Source organism: Notamacropus eugenii, chromosome 4, assembly GCF_028372415.1.
Source record: "Notamacropus eugenii isolate mMacEug1 chromosome 4, mMacEug1.pri_v2, whole genome shotgun sequence".
Taxonomy (NCBI): Eukaryota; Metazoa; Chordata; class Mammalia; order Diprotodontia; family Macropodidae; genus Notamacropus; species Notamacropus eugenii.
Genome location: NC_092875.1, coordinates 356436820 through 356464791, shown reverse-complemented (window position 1 = coordinate 356464791; position 27972 = coordinate 356436820). Strand labels below are relative to the sequence as shown.

General features: G+C 36.9%; 1 protein-coding gene across 1 annotated transcript; it reads left to right on the top strand.

Annotated features, from left to right (window-relative positions):
* Positions 1 to 16: 16 nt before the first annotated feature.
* On the top strand, positions 17 to 24255 carry CFAP90 (cilia and flagella associated protein 90). The gene is made up of 3 exons (XM_072605398.1): positions 17 to 402; positions 21078 to 21194; positions 23699 to 24255. The coding sequence occupies exons 1-3, from the start codon at positions 253 to 255 to the stop codon at positions 23876 to 23878; spliced, it is 447 nt and encodes a 148-aa protein (XP_072461499.1). The 5' UTR covers positions 17 to 252; the 3' UTR covers positions 23879 to 24255.
* Positions 24256 to 27972: the final 3717 nt, after the last annotated feature.

Below are 27972 nucleotides of genomic sequence, written 5' to 3'. Positions count from 1 at the left end.
GCCTCACCCTCCTCATGTGTAAAATAACAGGGTTACCCTAGACTAGACGGCTCTGGGGTCCTTTCCAGCTCTACGCAGCCAAGAGGGGAGCGCTTGTAGGACAGAGGGAAGGAGCTCAGAGCATTCCGCTCCCATTGTGCGCCTGCCCCTTTGGAATGCTACTTTGTGCCAGTTGCCTGGCAACTCAGGAACGCACAAGCCTTTCCGATTCCTCCTGCTGCTGGGGAGTGGACGTCTGCGAAGGCAGGAGGCATGGCGGAGGAGGAGGAGGAGGAGGTTACCGAGGACAAACTAAGAGTGAAACCCAAGTCTCCGCCGGTCTCTGCTTTGTCGGCTTACGGCTACGTCCCTCCCCGGCGCCTGGGCCCCAAGGAGCACAGCTACTTCTACCGGGAAGGCAAGGTAAGTCAGCCTAGACCACGGAGGCAGAGCTTTGGTTTATTGGGGGTAGGGACAGCACAGCTCTTAAGAGTGAGTGACCTCTCCTGCTTGTTGCTTCAACCCATCCCCATTACAAATGTGGATTTCTTTACTCAACTCTGTGCCTTTTTACTTGGCTCTATGCCTGGAATGACCTCCCTTCTCACCCCTGCCTCCTGGCTGCCATTAAGATTCAGATAAAATCCCGTTTTCTCCAGGATGCCTTTCCCAGCATCATGTTGCCTTCCTAATAAGAATTATATGTATGTGTGTGTATGTATATGTGTATATGTATTCATACATATGCACATATGTGTGTATATGCACATGCACACATATACATATATACATGTGTGTGTATGCATGGTGTGTATAGATGTAGGTATGTATATATACACATATATATATCTGCAATGCTTAATATATAAAGATACACTCATATATATGTATGTATGCACACACACACACACACACACACACACACACACACATATATATATATATAAAACCATTTGGTATCTTTTTATGTACTTAAATGGTACATTGGTGGCAGTTCAGTGGTAGTTTGGTACTACATATTTAGCAGTAATTACTATGCCAACCTCTAAAATGAAGTTCTTCTATTAAAATAATGTTGGATCTCATTTACATGTTTGCTTGTTAAAATTTCCAAAGTGCTTTCCATCCCACAGTCCTGTGATTTAGGTAGGGCAGTTATGATATCTATTGTATAGAGGGGAGTATGGGCTAAGAGAATTCATCATCTCATAGAGCTAGAACTTAGAAGTCATCTAGACTAAGGCATTCCCCCCTCCCTCCCATTTTCCTGATGAGGAATCTGAGACCAGAGGTTTAATGCTTTGCCCAAGGTCTCATAGATATCCAATGGCAGAGCCAGGATTTTAGTCAAGGCTTTTTTAATTACAGAAGTATCATCCTTAAGTCCCATGCAAAATGCATCTGTAACCTCAGATGGAAAAACATATAGCAACAGGAACCACAGAGTCTCAGGCTAGAAGGACCTTCCTAGGCAATCTGACCAAACTCTTGCCTGAACAAGAATCTCTCTATAAAATCTCCAAGCCATCATTCAGTCTTTGCCTGAAGATCTCTAATGAAGAAAAACATACTGATTTCCAAGATACCCTTCCACTTGTGGATAGCTCTAAATATTAAGAAGTATTTTTCCTTACTTTAACCCTAAATTTGCATCTCTGCCACGTCATTCCTTCTAATTCTGTCCTCTGGTACCAAGCCCAACATGGACCACCTGTCTTCCAAAAGGCAGCTTTTCATATACTTAAAGACAGGTACAATGATTCTCCTGACTCATCTCAAGGGTCCTTCAACCATCCTTACTATGGAATGATTTCTAAGCCCTTTGTCCCCATGGTCACCCTTTTCTGGACCCTCCACCTTGTCAATGTCTTACTTAAAATTCATGTTCAAAACTTAAAACAGCATCCTGACCTGAGCAAAGTACAACAAGATGTTTTTCATTCTTTTCTGATCCAATCCAGTAAACATTTATTAAACACCTACTGGCTTCCAGGCATTGTGCTAAATGCTGGAACCAGAATAAAAATACCTTTCTAATTTCACTTCAGCCTAGAAGGACTAACAACTATTCCAATGTGTAGTTTTCCGCATGCCATCACAATTTAGGATGTGATACTAAGGTAGTGCATAGATGTGGTTTTCTTCTTATTCTAACTTCTGATTCTCTACTAAATCAAGTATTCATTGCTCTGTCTGGCTTTCAGGGCCCAACCTTACTTCCAAATTTCATGCCTCCTGCTCTAGTCAGGTGGGTCTCTGTTTTTCTTTGGAAAGGGCATGCATGTTACTGCCTAGTCCCCTTCACTTCTGTCATTGCCCTTGTCTGAAATGCCTTCTCTACTCGTTCAAATCCTACCTTCCAGGTCCTTCTTGAGTCCCACCTCCTACAGAGCTTCTTCTGATTACTCTAGTACTCATCGACCCCCTTTAATGCCAGTACTCTCATTCTACCCATATCTCCAAATTCTATCTCTCTTCTATTCCTGAGACTCAGGAAGGGTAGGTGATTTACTCAGGGTCACACAGCTAGTGTCAGAGGCAGGAAGTCAAGCTCAAGTCTTGTTTGCCTGCAAGCCCAATCCACTGTGCCCATGAGGGGCCTCAGGCTAAAGCTGCTCCTTTCATTCCATTGTTTTGTTTGATAATGTTTCATTTCCTTAATCTTATTGAAGGTAAGTCATCAGTTTTTTTTGTGTACTCCAAAGTGCACAGCAAATTGTGGATTCTCATAACTGATACATTAACTATGGTTATTGTAGACCTACATAATAATCATCTTACTGCTCAGTAATATTTGTTAAATATTGACATTAATTAAGCAAATCTGAGAATGGGTCCCTCCACACAGCACTCTTTCCCCCTCCGCCATGGCCCCTTCCCTCCTAATTTGTCCTCACTCTTACTGCTAAGAAACAAAATGAATAGGTAAGCGTGGGGGAAAAGTCAGGAATTGTAATTCCTGAGGAGGAAGAAGGTTATTCCTCCTTTCCTTCAAGATCCAGCACAAAAATCTATTTTTCCTCTCCTCCCACCTAAGCGACCCACAAATGGTACAATTCCAGTGGACAGAAACAGTGTGATCAAATAATTGTCGATATTTGTATAGCACTTTATAGTTTACAGAGCACTTTCTCACAAAAGCCTATGAGACAGTCTAAGAATTACCCTAATTTTACTGAGGATAAGAGATTATCATTCATAGTTTTATAGGTTTAGAGCTAGAAGGAACCTCAGAAGTCATTTAGTCCAGGCCCCCTTTTTACAGATGAGTAAACTGATGGTGGAGTGGTTAAGTGATTTGTCTGAGGTCACACAGGTAGTAAGTGGCCCTCTTGGAACCTGAACTCAGGTCCTCCATCTCCAAAGCCATCACTCTTTCCCACTGTCCCAACACCATATTCCCTCACAGACTAACAAGTGGTATCATGCTGGTACCTTTGCTCTCATCCTGTTTGCTACAAGATCTTATTCCTCTGGAAACGTCTAAACTGCTCCATTTTTCTGTGCTTCTGTGTACTTGTATCTGTAGTGTCTTATCACTCCATCATTTGGTAATACAACTTTCTAAATATTTAGGATAGAGTGCTGATTTCATAATAATGTAACAACATGATTATTGAAATGACTGATTGTCTCCAAATTCCATAAACATAAATTTAATCCCCTATCAAAGATGGAAGAAATATTGTAATATCAGTTCTTGTTTGTGTTTCATTTAAAATCGTATTTTTTGATATCTTTATCTTCATATCACTTGCAGTTCCAAATGTTTTTCTTTCCTTTCTCCTACTTAGCAAGGGATACTTAGTAACAAAGATTTAAAGTTCTACCTCACATCCATCAGATTGGCAAAGATAACAAAAGACGAAGATGAGAAATAGTGGATGACCTGTGGAAAACAGGCACACTAATGTATTGTTAGTTAAAATGGTGAATTGGTCTGGTCATTCTGAAAAGCACTTTTGAAACTTAGTCGAAAAAGTTATCAAATTTTGCATATACCCCTTGACCCAGCCATGTCACTATGAGACCCATCCCCCAAAGAAATCAAAGAAAGTGGGAAAGGATCTCTATGCATAAAAATATTTATAGCAACTTTTTGTGGTAAACCCAAACTAGAAACTAAGGGAGTATCCTCTTGTTGGAGAATAGCTAAACAAACTGTAGTATGGGAATGGAAAGGAATATTTTTGTCCAATAAGAAACAATGAAATGGACAGTTACAGAGGAAATGGGGAAGACCTGTATGAAGTGATTCAAAAGGAAATGAACAGAAACTGAGGAAGTGAGCAGAATAATGTATATAATAATAATAATGCTATAGATAAGAACAACTTTAAAAGATTGTAGAACTTGGGTTAATGCATTGATAAACTCTGAGTCTCAAGGAATAAAAATAAAACACACCTCTTCCTTCCTGACAGATGATAAACTGAAATGCAGAGAATCTTATTTTTGGACATGGCCAATGAAGAAATTTGTTTTGCTGATCATGCAACTATATTGAGGGCTTTATTTTTTAGTATTTTTAAAAATTTGCTCAATTTGTGAGGAGTAGTGGGACAGAATTAACATGTCTATTACTTGAAAAAATAATAAGCTGTTTTAAGCATCATCTTGAGCTATTGAACTGCATTACATACAATCCAGATTCGTCTATGCGTTCACTTGAATTAAGCAAACATCTAAAAAGTACCTACTATGTGCAGGACCTATTACTAGGCTCTAGGCATAAAATAGGAATAAAGGCATGGATAGTCTTTGTCCTCAAGCAACTTAGTGTAATGTCTAGAACACTGGTCTTACTATAGCAACAGGTATCAAGACACCTCAGTTTATTCCTGGCCCTCATGCTTTCTTGACTCTGTCACTGGGCCATGCTACTGAAATACTTTAAGTTTCATTTTCCCCATTTGTAAAATGGAAAAGATAATCAACTGGCATTTGTTATGCATCAAGTACTGTCTTAAATTAAAAAAAAAAAGTAGGAAGAAAAAAATGGCTCCTATTCTCAAGAAGCTTATATTCTAATGGGAAGAATAACTAATAAAAGGAAGCTGAAAGTTGGGTTTGGGGGCAGAGGAAGAAAGTGAAGATGAAGATACCTGGCCTGTGAATATGGCCTGGGCAAATCTTCCTTAATGGAGGCTCTAGCAGGAGCTAAGCATTGCTATGAATAAAGTGCAATACAAACCTTACAATACTTTATGTACATATTAATGTTATTATGAGCAATAATCATCTCAAAGTATAAATATACTCCAATATCATTAGCGTATGATTAGGGCAGCTAAGTGACCCAGTGGATAGAGTGAGTGCTGGACCTTTCCTGAGTTCAAATCTGGCCAGTCCAGTGGAATGTAGATGAATCACTGCATCCATCTCCTGCTAGATAGCTAATTTATAAGAAGATGTAAATATTTCTACGTGGCCAGAATGGTAATTTGTTTGTTGGATTACATATATTTATTGTGAGGATTGGTTTTTTTCTTATTCTATTGGAAGAGGTCCTTGGAAGGAGAGATAATAAATGCCACAAAAATAAAATTTAAAAAAAATAACTCAAAAAGGACAGCTTTCTGGGGGCAGTTAGTTTTAGGGAAAACAGTGTTCCCTGATAGCTTCATTATAGCACAGCACCTTACAGTAACTGATATGTGTAATGTCGGCAGTGAATTATCAGTTAAAATTTAAATTATAAAAAGTTTTTAAAAAGCAGTTCCACAAAACCAAACAACACGTCAGTTGTGTCTGATGGCAAGTGAGATATACCATACCCACAATCCCCCATCTCTATTAAAAAGAAAAAGAGATGAAGAACCATTTTTTAAGCTAAGAAATCTTAAAATGCAAGTACCTTATTATCATGAAAATCCTTCTGTTCCATTTTATTAGAGGTGGGACCAAGTATAGACATTTCTTTCCCACTCGACTTTCCTTGCCATAAGAGGAGAACAAACATCTGCTTATGAACAGATTGTATGAGTTTTTATCTAGTGGCCTGAAAATGAATCGTTGTATGTCACTACTAATCTTCTAAAGCATTTGGACACCCAAGGAGTCTACAAAGTTAGTATATAGATTTGTTAGATTATAAAAAAATGTTTGTGTGCGCCCTTGAAACTCAGAATAAAATCAGCATTTTGAAGCCATCAGCTGGGAAGTGATGAACTCCTGTGGAATGAATTGCAGGCATCCCTAGGGAACTGTAGCTCTTGGTGCATTTTCTATGAAAACTCTTCTAGCAGCATCAAAAGTGATTCAGTTCAATAATGTTTTTGAATTACTCCCCTTCTGCCTTATGTGATTTCCATGCTACTGAAATGGAAAAGCAGAGCCCAGGAGAATATACACTTGAAGAGCATTTGAATAAAATCTTAACGAGCTGGGTGGGTTGGGAGGATGGAGTGTAGGGGGTGGGGTGGGGAGTTATGATTAAAAAGTCCTGAACTTTCAAAGAGTTTAACAGTTATGCTTTCCTCATTATAAAGGCAACCTGGAGGTATTTTCTTCCTGATAAAAACTTGATTTTAAACTTGACCCTAGAGTGGATGTGATATAGCTGGATTCTTCTAAATGGAAACAGTGGGAATTAAGCTTACCTGCTTCAAGATCCCTGACACTTGAGTTGCCCATTTCTAAATGAACTTAATACTCCATATCAAGTGAAACAATTGTTGTGTCAAAGTGTTTTGTAAATCGTACCATCCTATCTAAATGGTTATTATGGTTGTTAATTGTCTTTTTATATGTAGTTGTATAAATTGATACTGCTGGTTAGATGGCCTTCAGGAATTTGAAAGCTGCTTTAATAATTCCATCTTTTTTTCTTTTTTAAAATTTACTTTTAGTTTTCAACATTCACTTTTATAAGATTTAAGTTCTAATTTTTTTCTTTTCCCTCTTCTTACCCCTCCCCAAGAAAGCATACGATCTGATATAGGCTATACATGTACAATGATATTATTCTATTGGGGGAGCTATTTAGCTGTGGTATATAGAACATGTTAATGTCCAAAAAATTGTTAATGGATGTAACAGTTATTGTTGTTCAGTTGTGTCCAACTCTTTTTGATCCCATTTGGGGTTTTCTTGGCAAAGATACAGGAATGGTTTGCCATTTCCTTCCCTGGCTCTTTTTACAGATAAGGAAACTGAGGCAAATAGAGTTAAGTGAGTTGCTCAGAGTCACAGTTAGTATCTGAGGCAGAATTTGAACTAAGGAAGATGAGTCTTCCTAACTCCAGACCTGACATGTTCCAAACATGTTGCTAACATATTCAAAATGGAAGGAGCTCCATTGATCCACTGGGCCACCTAGCTGCCCTTATAACACAGAAATAAATAAGCATATTATGAATGTAAGCAGGCCACATCATAAAACTAATGAGGAATTATGAATAATAGGAAGGAGTAAAATATATTATCAACAGAAAATGTGATAGGAAGAGAAAATGAACTGATTCATATGGTAAGAGAGAGGCATGTAGCTTAAATGCCACACTGGTCTCACATAGTCAGAAAAGAGTGAGGAAGATCCCTAGCAAGTTGAATGAGCCCCAATTTATGGGAGGACATAAACAAGAGTCACACAATGTGGGCAGGCTTGAATGGATTATGATCTGAATCTTTGGAGGGAACATCCAAATTAATGATCATAAATCCATTGAGTATTACTTTAAACAGGAGTTTATCCCTTTCCTTGTCCTTAGATATAGCTTCAACTTTCTTTCACCAAATCTGCCAAGTTCAGAGAATGTATAATAATTTCTATATCAGCCAAAGTGAAGTATAATTAAGAAAGTACATTTGGGTGGGTGGGTGGGTGGGAAACAACAAACTATTGGACCCTCAACCAAATAAAAGTTGATTTGACTTCTCCACAATATGATATTATTCATGATTTTGCTGTTCTCCATTATATATGATGATTGGCTCTCTAGTTCTTCTGTGAGCAGTAGTCTAAGTCACAGAATCCTGTGCTATCAACTACCTTATTTCTTAAGGAGACTGATAGACCAGGGACAATTTGCCCATTTTCAAAAAGAGAAATCTTGAACTTTTTCAAATAAGCTGGCCTCCTTTCTTGACAAATCTCTTCTTGGACATATAGACCCCCACAAAATCTAAAAGATTTGCTGCACTATGCATTTGGACTAATGAGGTGGCTCAAGGGACTTGAGTCATATACAACAATGGAGACAAGAAGTAATTAGCTCAAGGCTCATAACCTGTAAGTTCTACTCTCCTTCTTGGAATACATGTTATGAGGACAGATGTTTAAGAAAAAAACAAAAGCCATTTGGATGTGCCCCCCTCCAGAGTTACTGTTGCTGGCATTTTGAGCAGACAGAATAGTGAAGAGGTATTTGAGTGGAATGTCTTGGAAATGTCCTGTTCTCTTGAGATGTAAACCTTCCTGAATGGAAACAAGATGTGAAGGAGGTCAGTGCATTCTTAACTACTCTGTGGAAAAAGTTGGATGCTGCTCTAACTTTCTGCCAAAAAAAAGAAGAATATAATAAGGGAAAAAAACTCGTTAAGATTGTTGTATGGAACTTACCTATTTCTATCAAAGGAATTCTTCTGCCTTGGATTGACATTTTTGACAATAAATACCTCCAAGTGCTCCAGCACAGGAACATTTTCTCAAACAGCAAGTAGAGAGTATCTGAGCATCTCTATGTCCTGTGAGCCATGATAGTATCCCTGGATAAGGTGGAATCCTACTGCAGCAGAAAGATTTGGATTAACATGAGGGCACTGAAACTATTTTGTTAAACTTCACATTCATTGGAAACTTCACATACCTGGAATAAAAGAAAAGAGATTTACCATTATGATCACAATATTGATGAGCCAGATTAAAAAAGCCTCATGAACTGGAGGTATATATTTTAGATCATCATGGGAATTTTCAAAGTTTTAAAACTAAGTCCCCGCCTAGACTTAAGTCTCAGAAGTAAGATGATAAAACACATTAGTATCTAACACATAATTGACACTTAAAAATACTTATTAACTAACTAGAGAGGTGGGTGGCCACTGACATAGAATGTTACATGTATTGTGTCAGTCAGTTTTTCTTAACTGTTGTTATAAGAGAGGGTTCTATGAGAGGAAAGTATATCAGAAAGCTGACTGGATTAAAAAACAAAAGGCAGTTAAAACTTTTTTAAAGCATGACTCAGGATTTGGGGGCTAGGGCGACATTTATGACATTCAGTTAATAACATTTGATTAAACATTCATAATGTACAAAACAGTACTAGCTATCATGCTGAGGCAAATGTCAAAGTCCAGACCACCAGTAACTTTTCTAGTCTCCACAGAGTTTGTTTTAAAAGAAATCTTAAATATAAGTACCTTTCCTTTGTTAGATGAAAGTTATAGGGAGAACAATTTTGGCTCAAGAAATGCTTTCTAACAATTCAAAAAAGGAAGGCGCTCCACTGAGCACTCCTGAACTTCTTGCCACTGGAGAATTTTGAGTGGAAGATGGATGTTTGAAATGTTTACTGATTCCTTAATTGATGATCACTTGTATAGGTATTTTTGAAGATGGAATTTATGTGTCCTAAATGACTTCTAAGTCATTTTAATACCAGGATGACTAGAGCCTAGAATGTACACTTGCTACCAAAGAGACTGATGCTGGTGAATCACTTGAGTTTGGAAGTTCTGAACTTGAGTAGTGCCCAAAGTGATCAGGTGTTCACACTAAATCTAATTCTAGGATGGCAAGACCCTGGCAGCAGGGGACCACTAGGTTACATAAGGAGGAGCAAACCATCCCAGATCAGAAACACAGCAGGTTAAAGCTCCTGTGCAGTTAACAGTAGATTAAGGCCTATGAATATCCTTTCAGCCTGAGAGTTATGGGGATACCCAGTCTCACATTAAGAGAAAGAGGCAAGTAGACAGACCAGACTTAGAGAGAGAAGTGAAAGGCTGTGGCTTAAATGCATCTAGATACATACCCCATTGGTGAACAGCCATTTATGTCTAGGGAGTAGGAGAGCAAAGAAGGAGCTCTGACTGCTCTCACCAAATTTCCTCTCAGCTCTGCTCTAGCTCCACCTCTTCATATTCCTTCTGGCCCCACCCCTTCAGCAAACCCCTCCCACCACAGTCTTCATGTGACTCAAATTTATGTGACTTATGCTTCCATGTGACCTGGGTAGGTCACATGGACCTATTAATGAATGGGAAAGATCTTCCCATTTACATTGCCATTACAGGAACCAGGATGGGAGTGGGAGGAGATGGTAAATGAGATAGCTAGAAGTTCCAAAAGCTATTTTAAAGAAAGGAATCATCACCAAGAATTTTACCAGCTTAATTTGTTTTTTCCTCTAAAACCTGGTTTAATCCTGAGGATATCTTTCTTGGAAGGCACATCTGTCCCCATGCAAATTCTCTTAGGTTCCAAATACTCCTGATATATTTTCTAGTTTCTTTGTTCCATTGATTCAAAGTTGATTACTCTATACTTGGAAACTTTCAAATACTTTTTTTCAGTTTTTCTGTATGTGGTACTATGCAGGGCGTCTTGGAAGGTCTTTCTACCCGTCTTACAATACAGACCTAACTGCAGAAGGTATACAACTCAATGTCAAAACCAAGGACATTGCTGGAAAGTAGACTGATGGTAGAGCTGACAAGTAGGATAAAAATTGGAATGTCATTTTAAACTAGAACAATAAATACATAAAACATGTGAGGGAGATCTCAAGAGGGCAAAAGAAATGGTTTTGATTTCCTGTTCCTTTTTTAAAAAATCATTTACTTTATGCGGCAAGTACAAATACCTGAACACTTTAAAGCAGAGAAAAATCCATTGAGACAATTTAATAGCAGAATAGCAATAAAGTTACAAGAATCAGAAATAGACATTTTGGAAGTTATTGGCTATAACTGGTCAAGGGTGTTTCATAAAATCATTTAAATCTAGATTAGTTTTTGCTATTTTTTTACTCAAAACCAAGTAGGTAGAAAAGAATAAAGGAATCAGTAATAGAGGCTAAGAACAGTGGAGAAACCAATAATTCAACTGAAGGCATTGCCAGGATGATAGCTACAATCTTAGATGAGCCTCCACTTGAATGAATTTGCATTTTTTTTTGAGTGATCACAAAATTCATTATAGTATGATGTACCATAATGAAAGTGACTCCAGAGAGCTAGAGAGCTGGATAAAAAACGAGTAAGCTTATGGGAAATGTGATTTTTTTTTCCCTCTTGCTGAAATTGATAATAAATAACCAAAAGATGATTTAAAAGCCACATTATAGAAGCACAGGGCAAAATACATGCCAATGATGGACTAGGGTATTTAAGCAATTAGGCTATTATATTGAAGCTTTGCACAGGAAAGGCACAGATTATAAGAATTCAGGGAGGAAGAGGGGAATGTCAAACTCACAATCATTGAAACCACTTATGGTGATGGAAATTTCTTAGGACATCCTTTCCATGGCAGTGGAAATCTTTCTAAATCTGGTGCTGGAGAACAAGACTAACTTTTGCCTTAAGGGCTAATGAAATCTTATATGAGACTGACACTGAATAACTGATTTCAGGGACCATGACTTGATCACCTGAATATCTGGACTTATGGAAACAAGGGCTGTGTTATACTATGTGCCGGACTATAGAAACCTAAGTATTTTTCAGACATTCTATGGATAAAGATATTTTGGCTTGGAATGTATAAAAAGTAAGAAACGTTAAAATGAACACATGAACACAGCAAAATTAATACTCCAAAGAATAAAAATACAAGCAATATTATTATTTCCTCCAATCTCAAGACCTATTATAATACTCAATGAATAACCTCAGAAGAACTGGCTAGTTTTACACCAGGATGTCACACAGATGGTACAGTGGAGTGCCAGGTTTGGAGTCAAGAAGACCTAAGTTCAACTCTGGCCTCAGATACTAGCAAATCACTTCACTTATTTTTTAAACCACATTTTCCTCATCTGTAAAATGGGGGTAATAACAGCACCTACCTCCTATAGTTGTTGGAAGGTTATAATGAGATAATAATTGTAAAGTGCTTAACATAGTGCCTGGCACATAGTGCTGTATAAATGCCAGAGATGATGACGATGATGATGATGATGGTGGTGATGACATGAAGAAGCATAGGATTTGGAACTGACAGAGGCCTTGTAAAGCATCTAGTCAAACTCCTCAGTTTTACAGAGGAGGAAATTCTAGTAAAGAAATGTGACATGACTTTCCAGAGTCAGACACAGACCAAGTATCAGATCAAGAATTTGAATCTGAGATCTCTGTCCTTAAATTCAGTTCTCATCCCGGTATTTATCAGATCTTGTCTGAGCAGATTCATATTGCTTAATTCATATGGCTTAGCTATGGTCCCATTCGGCAGCTAAGTGGTGCCATAGTGCACAGAGTACCAGACCTAGAGTCAGGAAGACTCATCCTGCTGAATTCAAATTTGGCCTCAGACACTTACTAGCTATGTGATCCTGGACAAGTCACCTGACCCTGTTTGTCTTATGTAAAATTTGTAAAATGAGCTGGAGAAGGGAATGGCAAACCACTCCGGTATCTTTGCCAAGAAAATCCCAAATGGAGTATCATAGAGTTGGACATAAATTGAACAACTGAACCCAGTAGTAGGAAAGGCATCCATCGCTGGAATATTGCAAATTGGCGCAATTTAGAGAATCCTTTCCCAACAAGGGAGAGCAGATTGACAAAGGAAGGAGGTTATATTTTCAGCTGGTTCTAAAACAAAGACTTCAGATGGTCCTTTACTTTTATTTAGTATGTAAGGTGTGCTCAACAATACCTGACTCCATATGCCACACACAACTCTTAGGTTTCATATTGCTCTTTTGTGACATCTTATCTGCTTAATTTTCCTTGCCCCATAGATCATTCCCTCTGTTTCTCATCTACCACTTCTGTCAATCAGTCAACAAGAATTTATTAAATGCCTAGTAAGTGTTAGCACCATGCTAAGTACTAGGGATACAAAGAAAAACAAATGGGAGTCCTTGCCCTTGAGGCACTCACAGTCTAATGAAGACGGCAGTAAGAAAACCAGTCTGTACAAACAAGATCTCTATAGGATATATAGGAAAACATCAACAGAGGGAAGGCACTACAATTAGTGGAAATTTTTAGGGATTAGAAAATGCTTCCTATAGAAGGTGAGATTTTAACTGCAACTTGAAGGAAACCAGAAAGGCCAGGAGGCAGAGATGAGAAAGGAAAACATTCCAGGCATGTTCTTGTTTCATCATTTTCAGTCTTGTCTGACCCCTTTGGGGGTTTTCTTGGCAAAGATACTGGAGTGGTTTGCTGTTTTCTTCTCCAGCTTATTTTACAGATGAGGAAACTGAGACTTGTTGAGAGTCATGGTCCAGGTATGGGGCACACCCTTTTCTCCCTAGTTCTTTCCCTACTCCTACAGACTTGTTTAGTTAGTTCCCCATATTCCTTAAGAAACTTTCCATTTACATGTCACAGAATAATAGAATTTGAAAGTTGGAAGGGAATTAAGTAGCCATGTAATCCAGCCTAAAGTCAAAAAGATTGCCCCTCTAATATACTCAACAAGTGCTTGTGTAAGCTCTGCTTGAAAGCCTCCAAGGAGGAGGAACTCAACCCCTCTTAAGGAAACTTGTTCCATTTTGGGATGGCTAATAGACAGGACAAGCCCTAGACTAATGTCCAGGAAACATTATATATTAACAGAAGGAGATGAGCATATTAATGGTGTTATACATCTGTTCAACATTTTTTCAGCTTGATATAGTGGAAAGAACCCTAGACTATTCTAGTCCAGACTCTGATTCTGTGACCTTGATTAAGTTACTTAATCTCCCAGCACCTTATTTTGTTGATTTGTAAATTGAAGGTGTTAGTCCGAATGATCTCTAAAGTCAATTGAGCTCTAAGATTAAAATTCTATCTTACAGACACCTAAATATACTGAGTAGTCTGCAGATTATCTGTTTCTCCATCACCTCACCAGGGTGAATGAATGACTGTATGAATGAATCATTATATGGGTAAGTCTTGAGGGCGCTTGTATTCTGTGTGACCCAGCATGTTGACAGGGTAAGAGGATAACTAGGGCCTTTCCTTGATATCAGCAGGCTCCCTGAATGAAAATTAGTGTTCAGATGAGTCTTATTAGGGGTCCGTCTCTGAGTATTTACTAGTATTCTGACTGCGTAGAGCAGGAGGCTGGTAGGGGATGGAGCATTATTAGGGAAAGAAGATAACTAGAAGTGGTCTAATTAGCTAACATCCATTCAGTTAGAGTTCCATCTGAAAGATGAGTGCATGGTAATTCCTATTGATTTATTTTGCATGGTTTAGCAAAATGACCTCTGGAGCAGGTAGGATCAGTGGCACAATCCAAAGTTCTTCCTGTCATCAGTCAACACAAGGTAGATCTAACAGAAAAATGGAGAAGTCCATAACCTGTGACTGACAACGGCTCTAGATTCTAATAGACCAAAGTTTGTATTTGAAAGTCTTATGAATTAATACTTTCCTGCGGTTCTTACATTCCCCTCAAAAATTTGAAAAAGAAAGTGTTTTGGCCTTTTCAGAATCTCTGAACTTCATTTCTAGAGTAAGATGCAGTTCACCTTCCAGGAGTCAAGGCAACCAAAAAATATTTTAATAATAAACATTTATCACAAAAGATCCAACAGGAGTCGGACACAAATCCAGTAGCAAGGCACAAACTGACAACTTTATATAAGTGGGGAAAACTGCAGTGTGGGCAGACGTGGAGCTTCTCAAGCCACTTCTCGGCCCTGGTCCTCTCCACTTTGGCCTTCTCTTTGGGATTTTGCCCTTCATTTTCTCTATTTCATTCTTGTACACTTAGTCTGCACCTGTCAGTCCCCTGCTCAGTTGCCAGGGAATAGGAATACATAGTATACCATGCTATAGGATATATGTGTATGTATCTATAGATATATACAGACATATATACGCATATATACGTGTGTGAATATGTGTGTATATATGTGTGTATACACATACATATAGACGTGTGTGTGTATATATATGTGTGTGTGTGTGTGTGTGTGTGTGTGTGTATATATGTATATATACACATAAACTAGTCTTATTATACTCAACAGACCCAGGGAATAGAAATACATAGTATATCATGCTATAGGATATATGTGTATATATCTATACACATATATACGCATATATGTGTGTGTATATATATGTGTGTGCATGTATTGTGTATGTGTGTGTATATATATATATATATACATATGTATACGTGTGTGTGTATATATACACATATATAAACTATGCTTATTATACTCAACAGACCCAAAATTGATCATGTGTAGTTTGGCAAATCTTTACCAGAAGTCATTTTTATTTTCTTTCTTGAAATTGAGATTCTCCCAGGAAATCTGAGATGTGCCTACACATGTAAGCCAAGTCAAATAGACCATGGAATAAAGAGAAAAATGGAATGCAAGAAAAGAAGCACAAGCTATTCAATTATTCATTTAATCAATCATTCAAAAAGCATGTTTTGTCTACAATATATGTCACTAGGTTGAGTATTAGTGTTACACAAAGACAAAAGGAAAATAATCCCTGCCTTCAAAGACCTCACATTCTAATGAGGGAGACAAACAGGTACATATATAATTATACACAAAATGTATATATAGGTAGGAGGTAGCACTGGTAAACCCACCAGGTTGAGCTTTCATTCACAGAGCCAAGGGCCCCATTGAGCATGCTCGCACAACTGGATTCAGTACAATTCCCTTAGCAGTTCATTCCTTTAAAGGGGTGTGGTTTTCCCTTTCTGAGCTGCCCACTTCTTCGCACTTCTGGGCATGATTTGCTTTAAAAAAATTGGCATTTTAGGCACAGTCAAGAAAATGGAATGTGATAGGAAAATGATTTCCTTTGTTCCCTCTTAGTTTTAGTGTTCTTGTGATTTTCTATTTGTAATTTGTAAACATCTTGTGATTTTAATCCTGAGGTATATGAATCCTGAATTCATTGCCGGTTTATAATAGTTCAATACTGCTCTTCCTTCTCATTCAGAAGTTGTAAAATAATTTGCAAGCCCCTGATGTAGTTCAAACCAAATCTTTTGTCTCTCTAGGATAAATAATGTAGCTCCCTCTCCTTCCCTTTGCCTTTCCTCCTCCTTCTCTTCATCCTCATTCTCTTCCTCCTCCATCATCATCTTCTTCATCATCATCTTCTCCTCCTCTTTCTTCTTGTTCTTCTTTTCCTTCTCCTCCTCCTTTTCTCTCTGTCTTTGTGTCTTCCCCACCCAACCCCACCCCTTATGGAGACTTAGAACAGAACTTAGTGTTTCTCTTGTTCAATATCTTGATCACATTTTCAGACATAAGAATCAAAGTAAACTTTTAAATTAAAGGTAAAAAAAATGCCTTTCAATCCATAGAGAAGTAGTCGTAGTGGTAGGGACGTGTACAATGAGTAAATATCCCACCATATAATTGCCCCTGTCCAAGGAGAAGGAATGAAGGGATCTCATTAGTTGTCTCTCTTTACAGGACAGCCTGGCCAAGCAGTATAAGATTTACCCTCCATATAATCTGTCCTTGCATCATACTTTGGTTCAGCACTTCCTGGAGATATTCAGAACCTTTGGGTTCTTTGAGAAAAGAATTTTTAGGCATCCCCTGATGGATCAACTGGAAAGGGGAGACATTTTAGATGGGTAGACCAGTCAGAGGTCCAACAGAATGATGAAAAGGATATTAGCTTGGAGTGGTCTATGTGAGCAGTGGAGAGAAGGGGATATATACAAGAGGTGTTGTAAAGCGAATAATTATATTTGGCAACCGTTTGGATATGTGAATTGAGAGAGATTGAGGTATCAAACATGACGCAGATTCAGTGTCAGAGCTCTTTATTATTAATGTCACCTCTTCAAATAATTCAGAGATGCATGTTTATAAAGTTGTCTAAAAGACCTTTTTAGCTGTGGCTCAAATCCAGCTCAAATTGTATTTAATGAGGGCAGAGTATGCATCTTTAATCCCCATGTCATTAACCCTGGTAGCTCCAAGAATAAGACAGAGTGAAACTGATCATAGATATCTTTGATGTCTTAGACTGTGCTAAGACAATCAAGAAACAAGGCAAAATTTAGAGAGAATAAAAAGAAGGGAAAAGAGAAAAGGGGAGACAGCATGATGGGAAATCTGACAGATGATAATTTATGATTAAAAGAGAAACATATTTGAACTGAAAAAAAGGAGGAGACAGAATGGAAGGAAAAAGAGAAAAGAAGGTTGTTTATGGACTGTCATAAAAATATACTGGGAAAGAATAAACAAGTATCACTTTGATAGACAACATGATTCTTCGTTTAGAAAACTCTAGAGAAATAGCAAATAAGCTAATTGAGCCAATTAATAGCTTCAGTAAAGTACACACACACACACACACACACACACACACATACACACACTCCTATTTAAATCTTTGCTGTTATATGGGTCTTTACAATCATTTCAGGTGCTACCCTGTTCTAAGATTTAGCCCTCATTTCAGCCAGAAATCTACTCTGCATCTGAAAATATTAAACATCATGAAAAGCACTAGCAAATTTGTGGAACATTCTTTTTTATCTTTTTTTTGGAATGATATTGTTCTAATTACATGTGAAAACAATTTTAACATTCTTATTTTAAAATCTTGAGTCCCAGATTCTCTTACTCCCTCCTCTCCCCTTTCCTGAGATGGTAAGCAAGTTGACATGTTATATGTGTTCAATCATGTAAAACATACTTCCATATTAGGCATGTTGTGAAAGAAAACATAGACCAAAAAAACCCCCCATAAAATAAAGTGAAAGATAGTATGTTTTGATCTGCATTCAAACTCTGTCAGTTCTTTCTCTGGAGGTGGATAACATAGGGGAACATTCTTTAAAATATTGATGCTGGGGAGGGCAGAGCCAAGATGGTGGAGTAGAAACACAAACAAATACTAGTTCTTCCCCCATAGCCCATAAAATACCTGTGAAGAAAGACTCTCAACAAGTTCTAGAGAAGCGGAAGCCACAGAACAGAGTGGAGGAGATTTCCAGCCCAAAGTGACTTGAAAGGCCAATGGGAAACATTGCACGAGATTCAGAGTGGAGCCTAGCCCGGTGGCTCTGGAAGGAGGATGAGAGCAGGCATTGGGGGTGGAATCCCCAGTCACTGGAGCAGCAATTGCCAGATCCCTCAACTCACAGGTGCCAAAGGTCAATGACAGGGTTTTTTTCAGCTGGCCAAGAAGGGAAAAGGGCCTTCCCATAGCTCCAGCCTCAGGCAGCAGCCAGAGAGGATGCATCAGGCAGGCAGCAGCAGCTTCCACAGCAGCCCCTACAGCAGCCCACATCCATTGTTGGATCATAAAACCTCTGGGGGCACTGAGCAGTTGATTCTTACCTTAGCCCTATGTAGCAGCCCTGCCCCCACCTAATACACCTGGGGATTTGAGCAGCTGATCTTTATCTCACAATGAAGGGCAGCCCTACCCCCACAGCTTATCTGAATCTCAGCCACCAGTGCTGGCTTAGCAGAACTGGAGGTGAGGTGGTTGTGAAGAGGAAACTTTACTAAGATGCTGGGCACAAAAATTTCGGCTTGCTTCCAGACCAGTGTACACACTTGATTGTACCACCTAGGAGGAACTGAGATCTTACAGATCCCCAGAGTATACCCTACTCTTGACAAAGGATCCAAAAGTCAAGGAACTGGTTGGAAAATGCCCAAAAAAGGGGAAAAAATAAGACTATAGAAGGTTACTTTCTTAGTGAACAGATACCTTCTCCCATCCTTTCAGATGAGGAAGAACAATACCTAAGATCAGGGAAAAACATAATAATCAAGGCTTCTGGATCCCAAACATCCAAAATAAATATTCAATGTTCTCAGGCCATGGAAGAGCTTAGAAAGGATTTTGAAAATCAAGTAAGAGAGGTGGAGGAAAAAGTGGGAAGAGAAATGAGAGAGATGCAAGAAAACCATGAAAAGTGAGTCAACAACTTGCTAAAGGAGACCCAAAAAATACTGAAGAAAATAACACCTTTAAAAATAGGTTAACTCAATTGGCAAAAGAGGTTCAAAAAGCCAATGAGGAGAAGAATGCTTTCAAAAGCAGAATTAGCCAAATGGAAAAGGAGGTTCAAAAGCTCACTGAAGAAAATAGTTCTTTAAAAATTAGAATGGAACAGATGGAGGCTAATGACTTTATGAGAAACCAAGAAATCACAAAACAAAACCAAAAGAATGAAAAAATGGAAGATAATGTGAAATATCTCATTGGAAAAACAATTGACCTGGAAAATAGATCCAGGAGAGACAATTTAAAAATTAAGGGACTACCTGAAAGCCATGACCAAAAAAAGAGGCTAGACATCATGTTTCATGAAACTATCAAGGAAAACTGCCCTGGTTTTCTAGAACCAGGGAGCAAAATAAATATTGAAAGAATCCACTGATCACCTCCTGAAAGAGATCCACAAAGAGAAACTCCTAGGAACATTGTAGCCAAATTCCAGAGTTCCTAGGTCAAGGAGAAAATATTGCAAGCAGCTAGAAAGAAACAATTTGAGTGTTATGGAAATACAATCAGGATAACACAAAATCTAGCAGCTTCTACATTAAGGGATCGAAGGGCATGGAATAGGATATTCCAGAAGTCAAAGGAACTAGGACTAAAACCAAGAATCACCTACCCAGCAAAACTGAGTATAATACTTCAGGGGGAAAATGGTCTTTCAATGAAATAGAGGACTTTCAAGCATTCTTGATGAAAAGACCAGAGCTGAAAAGAAATTTGACTTTCAAACACAAGAATAAAGAGAAGCATGAAAAGGTAAACAGGAAAGAGAAAACATGAGGAACTTACTGAAGTTGAACTGTTTACATTCCTGCATGGAAAGATAATATTTGTAACTCTTGAAACTTTTTTCAGTATCTGGATAGTTGATGCGATTATGCACACACACACACACACACACACACACAGACACACACACACAGCACAGGGTGAGTTGAATAGGATAGGATCATATCTAAAATAAAGAAATTAAGAGGTGAGAGGAATGGTGCAAATTATTTCTCATAAAAGAGGCAAGTAAAAGACTTTTCAGTGGAGGGAGAAAGGGGAGAGGTGAGAGAGAAAACATGAAGTTTACTCTCATCACATTCGACTCAAGGAAGGAATAAAATGTACACTCATTTTGGTATGAAAACCTATCTTACAGTATAGGAAAGTGGGGGAGAAGGGGATAAGCAGGGTGGGGGGTATATGATGGAAGAGGGAGGGCAATGGGGGGAGGGAGCAATTAGAAGTCAACACTCTTGGGGAGGGACAAGGTCAAAAAAGAGAATAGAAGAAATGGGGGGCAGGATATGATGGAGGAAATATAGTCTTACACCACATGATTATTATGGAAGTCATTTGCAAAACTACACATATATGGCCTATATTGTATTACTTGCCTTCCAAGTGGGGATAGGTGGGGAGGGAGGAAGGAAGAGAAGTTGGAACTCAAAGTTTTAGGAACAACTGCTGAGTATTATTGTTGCATACAACTAGGAAATAAGAAATACCAATAATGGGGTATAGAAATTTATCTTGCCCTACAGGACAAAAGGGAAGATGGGGATAAGAGAAGGGAGGGATATTAGAAGAGAGGGCAGATTGCTAATAGGGGTAATTAGAATAATCAGAGTTTTGGGGTGGGAGGAGGGGAGAGATGGAAAGAAAGTTTGGAACTCAAAATTTTGTGGAAATGAATGTTGGAAACTTAAATATATAAATTTAAAAAAATTTTAAATAAGTTATTAGAAAAAAGAGCATATTTACATATTCATCTTTGTCAATTTGATGGATAATAAAACAAGTCTCAATCATTAAAAAAAAAATATTGATGCTGGAGTACACTAGGATTGATTTCTGAGTTATAAGATGACATTATATGACATTAATCATAAAATCTCCTAGTTAGAACACATTGTAACTTGTGTGTAATTTTCAAATCAGGAAATTAATTTTTTTCTCTTTATTTTAAGACAGGAGTTGTTTCCATATTTGATTGCATTTTTAAAAGACCTCTGGATTACAATCAATACTTGCACCGAGATGATCGAGAGCATGCCAAAAGTATAGGACTCAAAGTTAATGAGGAGGTAACATTTACACATGACTGTGGTCATGTTCTTTTTAAAGAAAGTTAAAAGAAATGATACATTCAATTAATGTTAATTTTGTAATAACAAAAAACTAAACTTGATGTACAGGTTTCTTTATATAGCAGGATTCCAGCAGTTATCATACATCTGTATGTGTACTGGAAAGTGTGACATACCCCATGTTCTTTTATGTCTCAGTATTTTATTTAGAATAACCATTAGTGGTGTCTTTTTTTTTTTATAATAGGATATTGTTTATATTTCAACTGGCTCCTCCTTTGAAAGTGGTTTGTTTCTTGTAGATAATGTTTTGAAAGAACGTTCTACAAATGGCTATTATATACTTTGGCTACCAAGGTCACAACAATCATTGAAATATAGAGCTACAAAGACCCTTATGACAACAAGGATTCAAGTGTGTGTGTGTGTGTGTGTGTGTGTGTGTGTGTGTGTGTGTGTGTGTGTGTGTGTACTTTACTGAAGATATTAATTGGCTCATTTAATTTCTTTGCTATTTCTCTAGGATTTTCTAAATGAGGAATCATATTGTCTATCAAATAGATACTTGTTGATTCTTTCCCAACATATTTCTCTTCTCTTATTGTCATTGTTAACAATACTAGAATGATGTGAAATAATAGCAAGAAGAAGGCATTCTTGCTTTACTCTTGCCTTTAATAAGAGATCATCTAATATTCTCCCATTACAAATAATTCTAGCTTTTCATTTTACATATGTACCTTTATCAAATTAAAAATAGACATTCTGTGCCTATGCTTTGTGACATTTTACTATATATGAGTATTGTACTTTATCAAAAGATTTTCTGCATCTCTTAATATAAAACTTTTTTGGGATGTTTTGATAATTTATATTCATTGTTTTCCAACTGTGGAACCATCCTGGTTTAATTTGAATTGGTATAATTTGGACATGGTCATAATGAACAATTGTGTGGATATGTTTCTGTAATCTTTCTCTTAGACTTTTACATAGACTTTGTTTCAAAATCTAAAGTGTTCATTAATGCTTTTTCTTTGCTTAATCCCTCCTTAATAGTATCAGGTCCATTTTTATCTCGTGAAAGAAATTTAGTTGAGTTTTTGCATCTTAAATTTTAAGAACAGTTGGTTCAGCATAATTATTGATTGCTCTTTAAACATTGATAGAATTCACATGCAAATCCACTTAGATCCAGGTTTATTTTTTTTTTCCTTTGGCATTTACTTTGGGGCTTGTTCAGTTTCCTTTTCTGAGACTGGATTGTTTAAGATCTTTCTTCCATTTTCTGTTAATGTAGACATTTTATATTTTTGTAGGTTATCATCTATTCTTTTTTTAGTTCTTAGTTTTGCTGGTATATTAATGTATATAGGAGGTTGATATTCTTTTTATTTCTTTGTCATTTGTTGTGCCTTTCTTTTTTCAATTTTGTCCATTTGATTTTTCCCTTTTTTGTTTTTGATTAGGTTAAAGTTTTATTTGTTGTATTACTCTTTTCAAAGATTCACTTTTTTACTTTCATAATTTTTATAGTATTTTTTGTTTTCTATTTTATCTGTTTCCCATTTAATTTTAATGAGGAAGACAATATGAGGCAACATGCAAATGACTAGTTATGTAAAGGATTCCTACAGAATAGGTGAAGTTACCATGAATGCAAAAGGTTTCTTGAATATGGACTTGGCAGTGGACTGCAATGCTGTCATCCTAAGTCCAGTTTAATTGGATTTGGAGAGGCAGTGGGGTAATATAGATTTTGGCTACATCAACTACTAAGTTGAAGTGCTGCTTTCTGCACTGATGGAGGAAGGACTCATATCAACAAAATTGGGAATCATTGAAGCATTGCAATATGTTTTACATGTATTTGCATGTATCTATATAGCAATAATCTACAATAGAACAAATATGGGCTATAAAGTTGGAGAACATGGATTCAATCCTTGTTCTACTGTTTATTTTCTAGGATTACCATGGGTAAAGTTATTCACATCTCTGGATTTCAGGGTTTTCTTTTTAATCTGTAGATGGAAGCCATTGGACCATAAGATCTCAGAGGTTCCTTTCAGCTCTAAATCTATGATCCTGTGGACAGGAAGGGCTCAGGTGTGATCTAGATTTCCTTTGTCTTTTACCTTTTTAAAAAGGCACAACCAAATTATGATTTTTGTCAGTTTGGGAATGCCATTATTTTCCCATTGTCTCATGTATTATAGAGATTTATGAGAAATTAATCATTCAATGGATTTTTACACTTTTTTAATGCTCCTCTTGCTTCCCCTAAAGATTTTTTCAAGGGTTGTACATGATGATGGTAATGGGCCATATCATTCTTTTCCACAATAAATAAACAGGCCTGCTTGACCCTAAACATTATGACCTTGTACAATCCTGACAGAAGTTATTACTACAACAAGAAATAATAGGATGGACATGATCATGGGTCATTCTGATTTTAGTCAGTATATGACGTATAAAATGTCTTCAATTTTCAATAGGAATGGGAAAGACCTATTGGAGTATTGACATCTTCTCTTTATGGAAGACATATATATAAGCCTGTGGAAGAGATGAACAGAGAGCACGTGAGAGTTAACCATGTGAAGGCGGAGTTCTACCGGAAGAATTCCATCACTTGCATGGAAGAACCTGGTTTTGGGCACATTGCTCCATCCTAATGTTGTTGATATAACACGTTGCACCAGCTGAAGTGAAGTGGAAATGTATAGGCATAGAAAGGGTGAGGTTAAAAGGACCGGCAAAGGTTGATTTAGTTTTTACCTTCAATTATATTTTTTAGAAATAAGTCTACTAGGACTATAGTTGTAATATGATAGTTGTCATGACTACTTGGCTAAATATTTTGAGAGCATCTGAAAATTTTTACTTATTAACCATTTTTTTGCATAGTTTGAGGACCTGGTGCAAAATTTCTAAAGCACGTTTTGTAGTTAATATATTTTATGTCAAAATTATTTTGATTAAATGACATACTATTTTCCTATCATAAGTCCAAAAGTAACCTAATAAAATGTTTTTCATCTGTTGTGATGAATTTCTTTGATTTCTTTTCTTGGAAAATATAATTTTAGAGTGTTTCTAGGGAATTCATCTTCTGCAATAGGCAAAAAGAAAACAAAACAAAACCAACCCTGAATACTCAACCCCTTTTTTCCCCAGTATTTTTCCAAATTCCAGGGCAGTTCTAGTTTGCTTTTACTCTTAACAAACAGCAACCAAATCATCACACACAAAAAAAGGGGTTATGGGAAAAGGCAGTATAAGTCTACCAGTAATTTAGAGCTTGTTGTTTAGAAGGAAGGAACTGAAGTTTTTCTTTACAATGTACTTGCATGATAGTATATTTGGATTGTTTTCATTTTTGAAGCACCCATGTATATGCAATATTAAAATATAATTTTACTATAGAGATGATTTAAAATTTCTGATTTGGAAGATAATTATAAAATTATTCATGTCAAAGGCAATTCACTTAATGTGGTCCCTTGGAATTAATATCCTTTACTTAATATGACTTAGTTTATTACAGTTTAACCACTTAGGTAAGTGACATAATTAAATTTAATTCTGACTTTCCCATCATTAGGCTTATTGCTGTGAATGTATGAATAGAATTATCAAAGAAACTATGCTACTAAATTGGCAGTTATTTCAAAGTTAAGTAACCACAGAAATACTCCTTTATTCATCCCCAAAGGCCTTGTCTATGTAGTTGCCTTTTGATTTTGAAAACAGCATAGCACAATTTATTCTGAATTCCTTTGAGAGTATCCTTTAAGCACTTTGAGCTTGAGCTGTAGAGATTTATGTCTGTTAATTGTCCCCTCAATCATAATTACCAAGAAAGTCATTAATTTCTTAAGTGATACTTTACTCTTCAAAGAAAAGGATGATTAATTATAGTAATTTAGTCACAAATTATATTTTGAAGTTGACTGATATAAAATCAGCCTCCTCCACAAAGCCCTCCTCTGATGTGTCTCTGTGGCGTGGACATGACCCTACATTTTTGAAGGCAATGCCAATGGAGGAAAAGCATTGGTAGGTTCTGCCAAATTAGAAGAACTTAAAGTATGGTCTTAATGATTATCTATGCCTGCTTCCTTGCAACCAGGCTATGAAGGATGAAGGGACCCATTCCGAGGTAGGCTGGCTACTATATTGATACCTATGTTGTCCATAGCAACCCCTATAACAAAAAAAGTTAGCAAATTGTCTTCAATCTTATGTGCCTACCTTCCAGTTTTGCAGTGACTGTAAGAAGAGTGCTAGGAAAAAGCTGTCTAGGGTTCTAAGAATCATGCTGTTTTTAGGTCATCTATACATATTAACTTGTAACAATAATTATAATATCTTACTCTAGTGATGTAGGAGACATTCTACCAGAGGAACTAAATATTATCTGTATAACATTGTCAATATATGGAAAGATGGCTCATGTCTCTCCATTGAGAGACATAAATTGGTGGAATTGGTTTTATCATGTATACAAAGGTAAACAGAAAAATTGTATGGGATATTTGATCATCTTGTATTATTGTGTTCATGATGATGTTTTGGAAAAAACATACCATGGAGATAATTGCAATTTTGTACCAATATCTGTTCTAGAATATGAGGAGGCAGAAAAGTTATATGAATTTGAGAAAACTCTCAAAATCAGATAAGCACATACATACTTGATAACCTTTCAGTGCAAAAGTATGCATAAAAGAGAATAATGAGAAAATATTAGAAAACATGCTTCAGAAATAAATGAAAAGTCAAAGGCTTGTTGCCCATACAGAAGTCTCTCACCAAAGATCATACTTTCTTCAAGAAGAGAGAGGGGGAATTTCAAAAAATAGTGAGTATTGAATGACATCACAAAAACATAAAATTGATTATATTTTAGAAAGGAAATGAGAGTTGCTGATTCAGAAGTTACTGCTGAATTAGTTGCGTATAGTCAGACAACTGACATGAAAAGATCAATATCAAAAAAGAAGTGGACAACAACGAGGAGGCCAAAAGAGTGTAAAAACAACTTCAATCAGCAAACATTTGGGACAGAGGAAAGATACAGCATTCAAAGAAAACAATAGTTTGAAGTGTAATTGTAAAACTAAAAAGAAGGGTGATAGATTGCAAAACAATGAGAAGCAGTAGAGGGAAAAAACAAGTTTATGCAAAGATTGACATGGTAGCAAATGGCCTTCAGTATTGAGTGGACACCTTCTACATAGTGGCTGTGGAAAAGTGGTTATGGTGCTAAGAATCATGATATTTTTAGGCTGTCCATCCATATTAACTTAGCCATTGTTACCATAGCTGCATTAACTTTTTCTAGTGATTGAAGAGATGTTACCTGAATTTTGACAGTATAATATTGTTACTACAAATGAAACTCTTTTATGAAAGGAGATCATATCTAAATGGAAAGATGGCTCATTGATTCTTCATGGAGGGACAAATGAACAATTGGTGGAATTGCGAGAACATCTAAAGAGCATTTAAGATAAAAACTTTAAGCAGGACAAGAGTGGAAAAGATCTGTAAAGAATTCTAAACAATACTCTTAGCTCCAAGGGTAATGAACTCATAATTTTTGGAGTCTCACATTAGTCTCTAATGTGTTATAGGAATAAATAGTAATTACACACACACACACACGCACACACACACACCACAAAAAAAACAAAGATATGAAGTATATAGCTGGTTTATACTAAGTATATATAGAGGAGATCCACAATGTAGGAAACACAATTTTAAAGGAATCAAGAAGATGTTTGAAAGAGACCAATCAAAGAAATGTGTGCCTAGAAAAGGAAAAGTCAGCCAGTCACATTACGATTGAAAGATAACACATGACTAGCCTGCTTGTTTCTCTGTGTAATGTAAATAAAATTAGTACCAAGTACATCAATTTGTTTTGAGGTGTTCTTAAATTCCATGTCCTCCTAATATTTTAAGAAATCTAGAGGAAGTCCCCCACTTATTGAGAGAACCCCCATCCTCTATGGAGGATTTTTAGGAAAATATGGCCAAATATACAAAGTGAAACTAAAGAAAAGCAACTGGATGAGACCAAGAATACACACACGCATATACACACACACAGACTAGACTGGAGGTAACAATTGTCAAGGCACTGAGCGACTAATATACAGGATATCTGAAGAAGGCCAGGATACCAAAGGCATGGCAAGAAAAACAACCAAACAAACAAACAAAACCAAACCCACAACTAATCACAGACCTTGTTAACACTGAAAAAAAAAAAGACCAAGACAATAATGGTTAACTACTGACTGTATACGTCTACTCTCCCATGTGTACAAAATCCTTATGAGTCAATCTCCCTGTGCATCATGGTACTTTCAAGAAGCCTGTTAGTAAGGAACAACTAAACTTTCATAAATTGCAACTGACAATGCATCACATATTTGCTGTCCTATAGTTAACTGAAAATGCTTAGTTTGTTGATTACTGCCCTCCACCCACCAAAAAAAATTCCAGCAGAACAAAACATCACCTTATTGGCTCTCTTACAGAAAAATATCACCCATCCATACATTAGGATCATTCATGATTCTTGGAATGCATAACGGAAATAACTTTTCAGTATACCTCTGATAATAAATAGGCAAATCATAAATCAGGTGTGCTTGTCAGAAATATTCATCACTGTGATGTAGGAGCTCTACTGTAGAATTCAGATCAAGGAGAAATTCCCTATGGATAGTGAGATCTTCCAGATGTCCCAGTT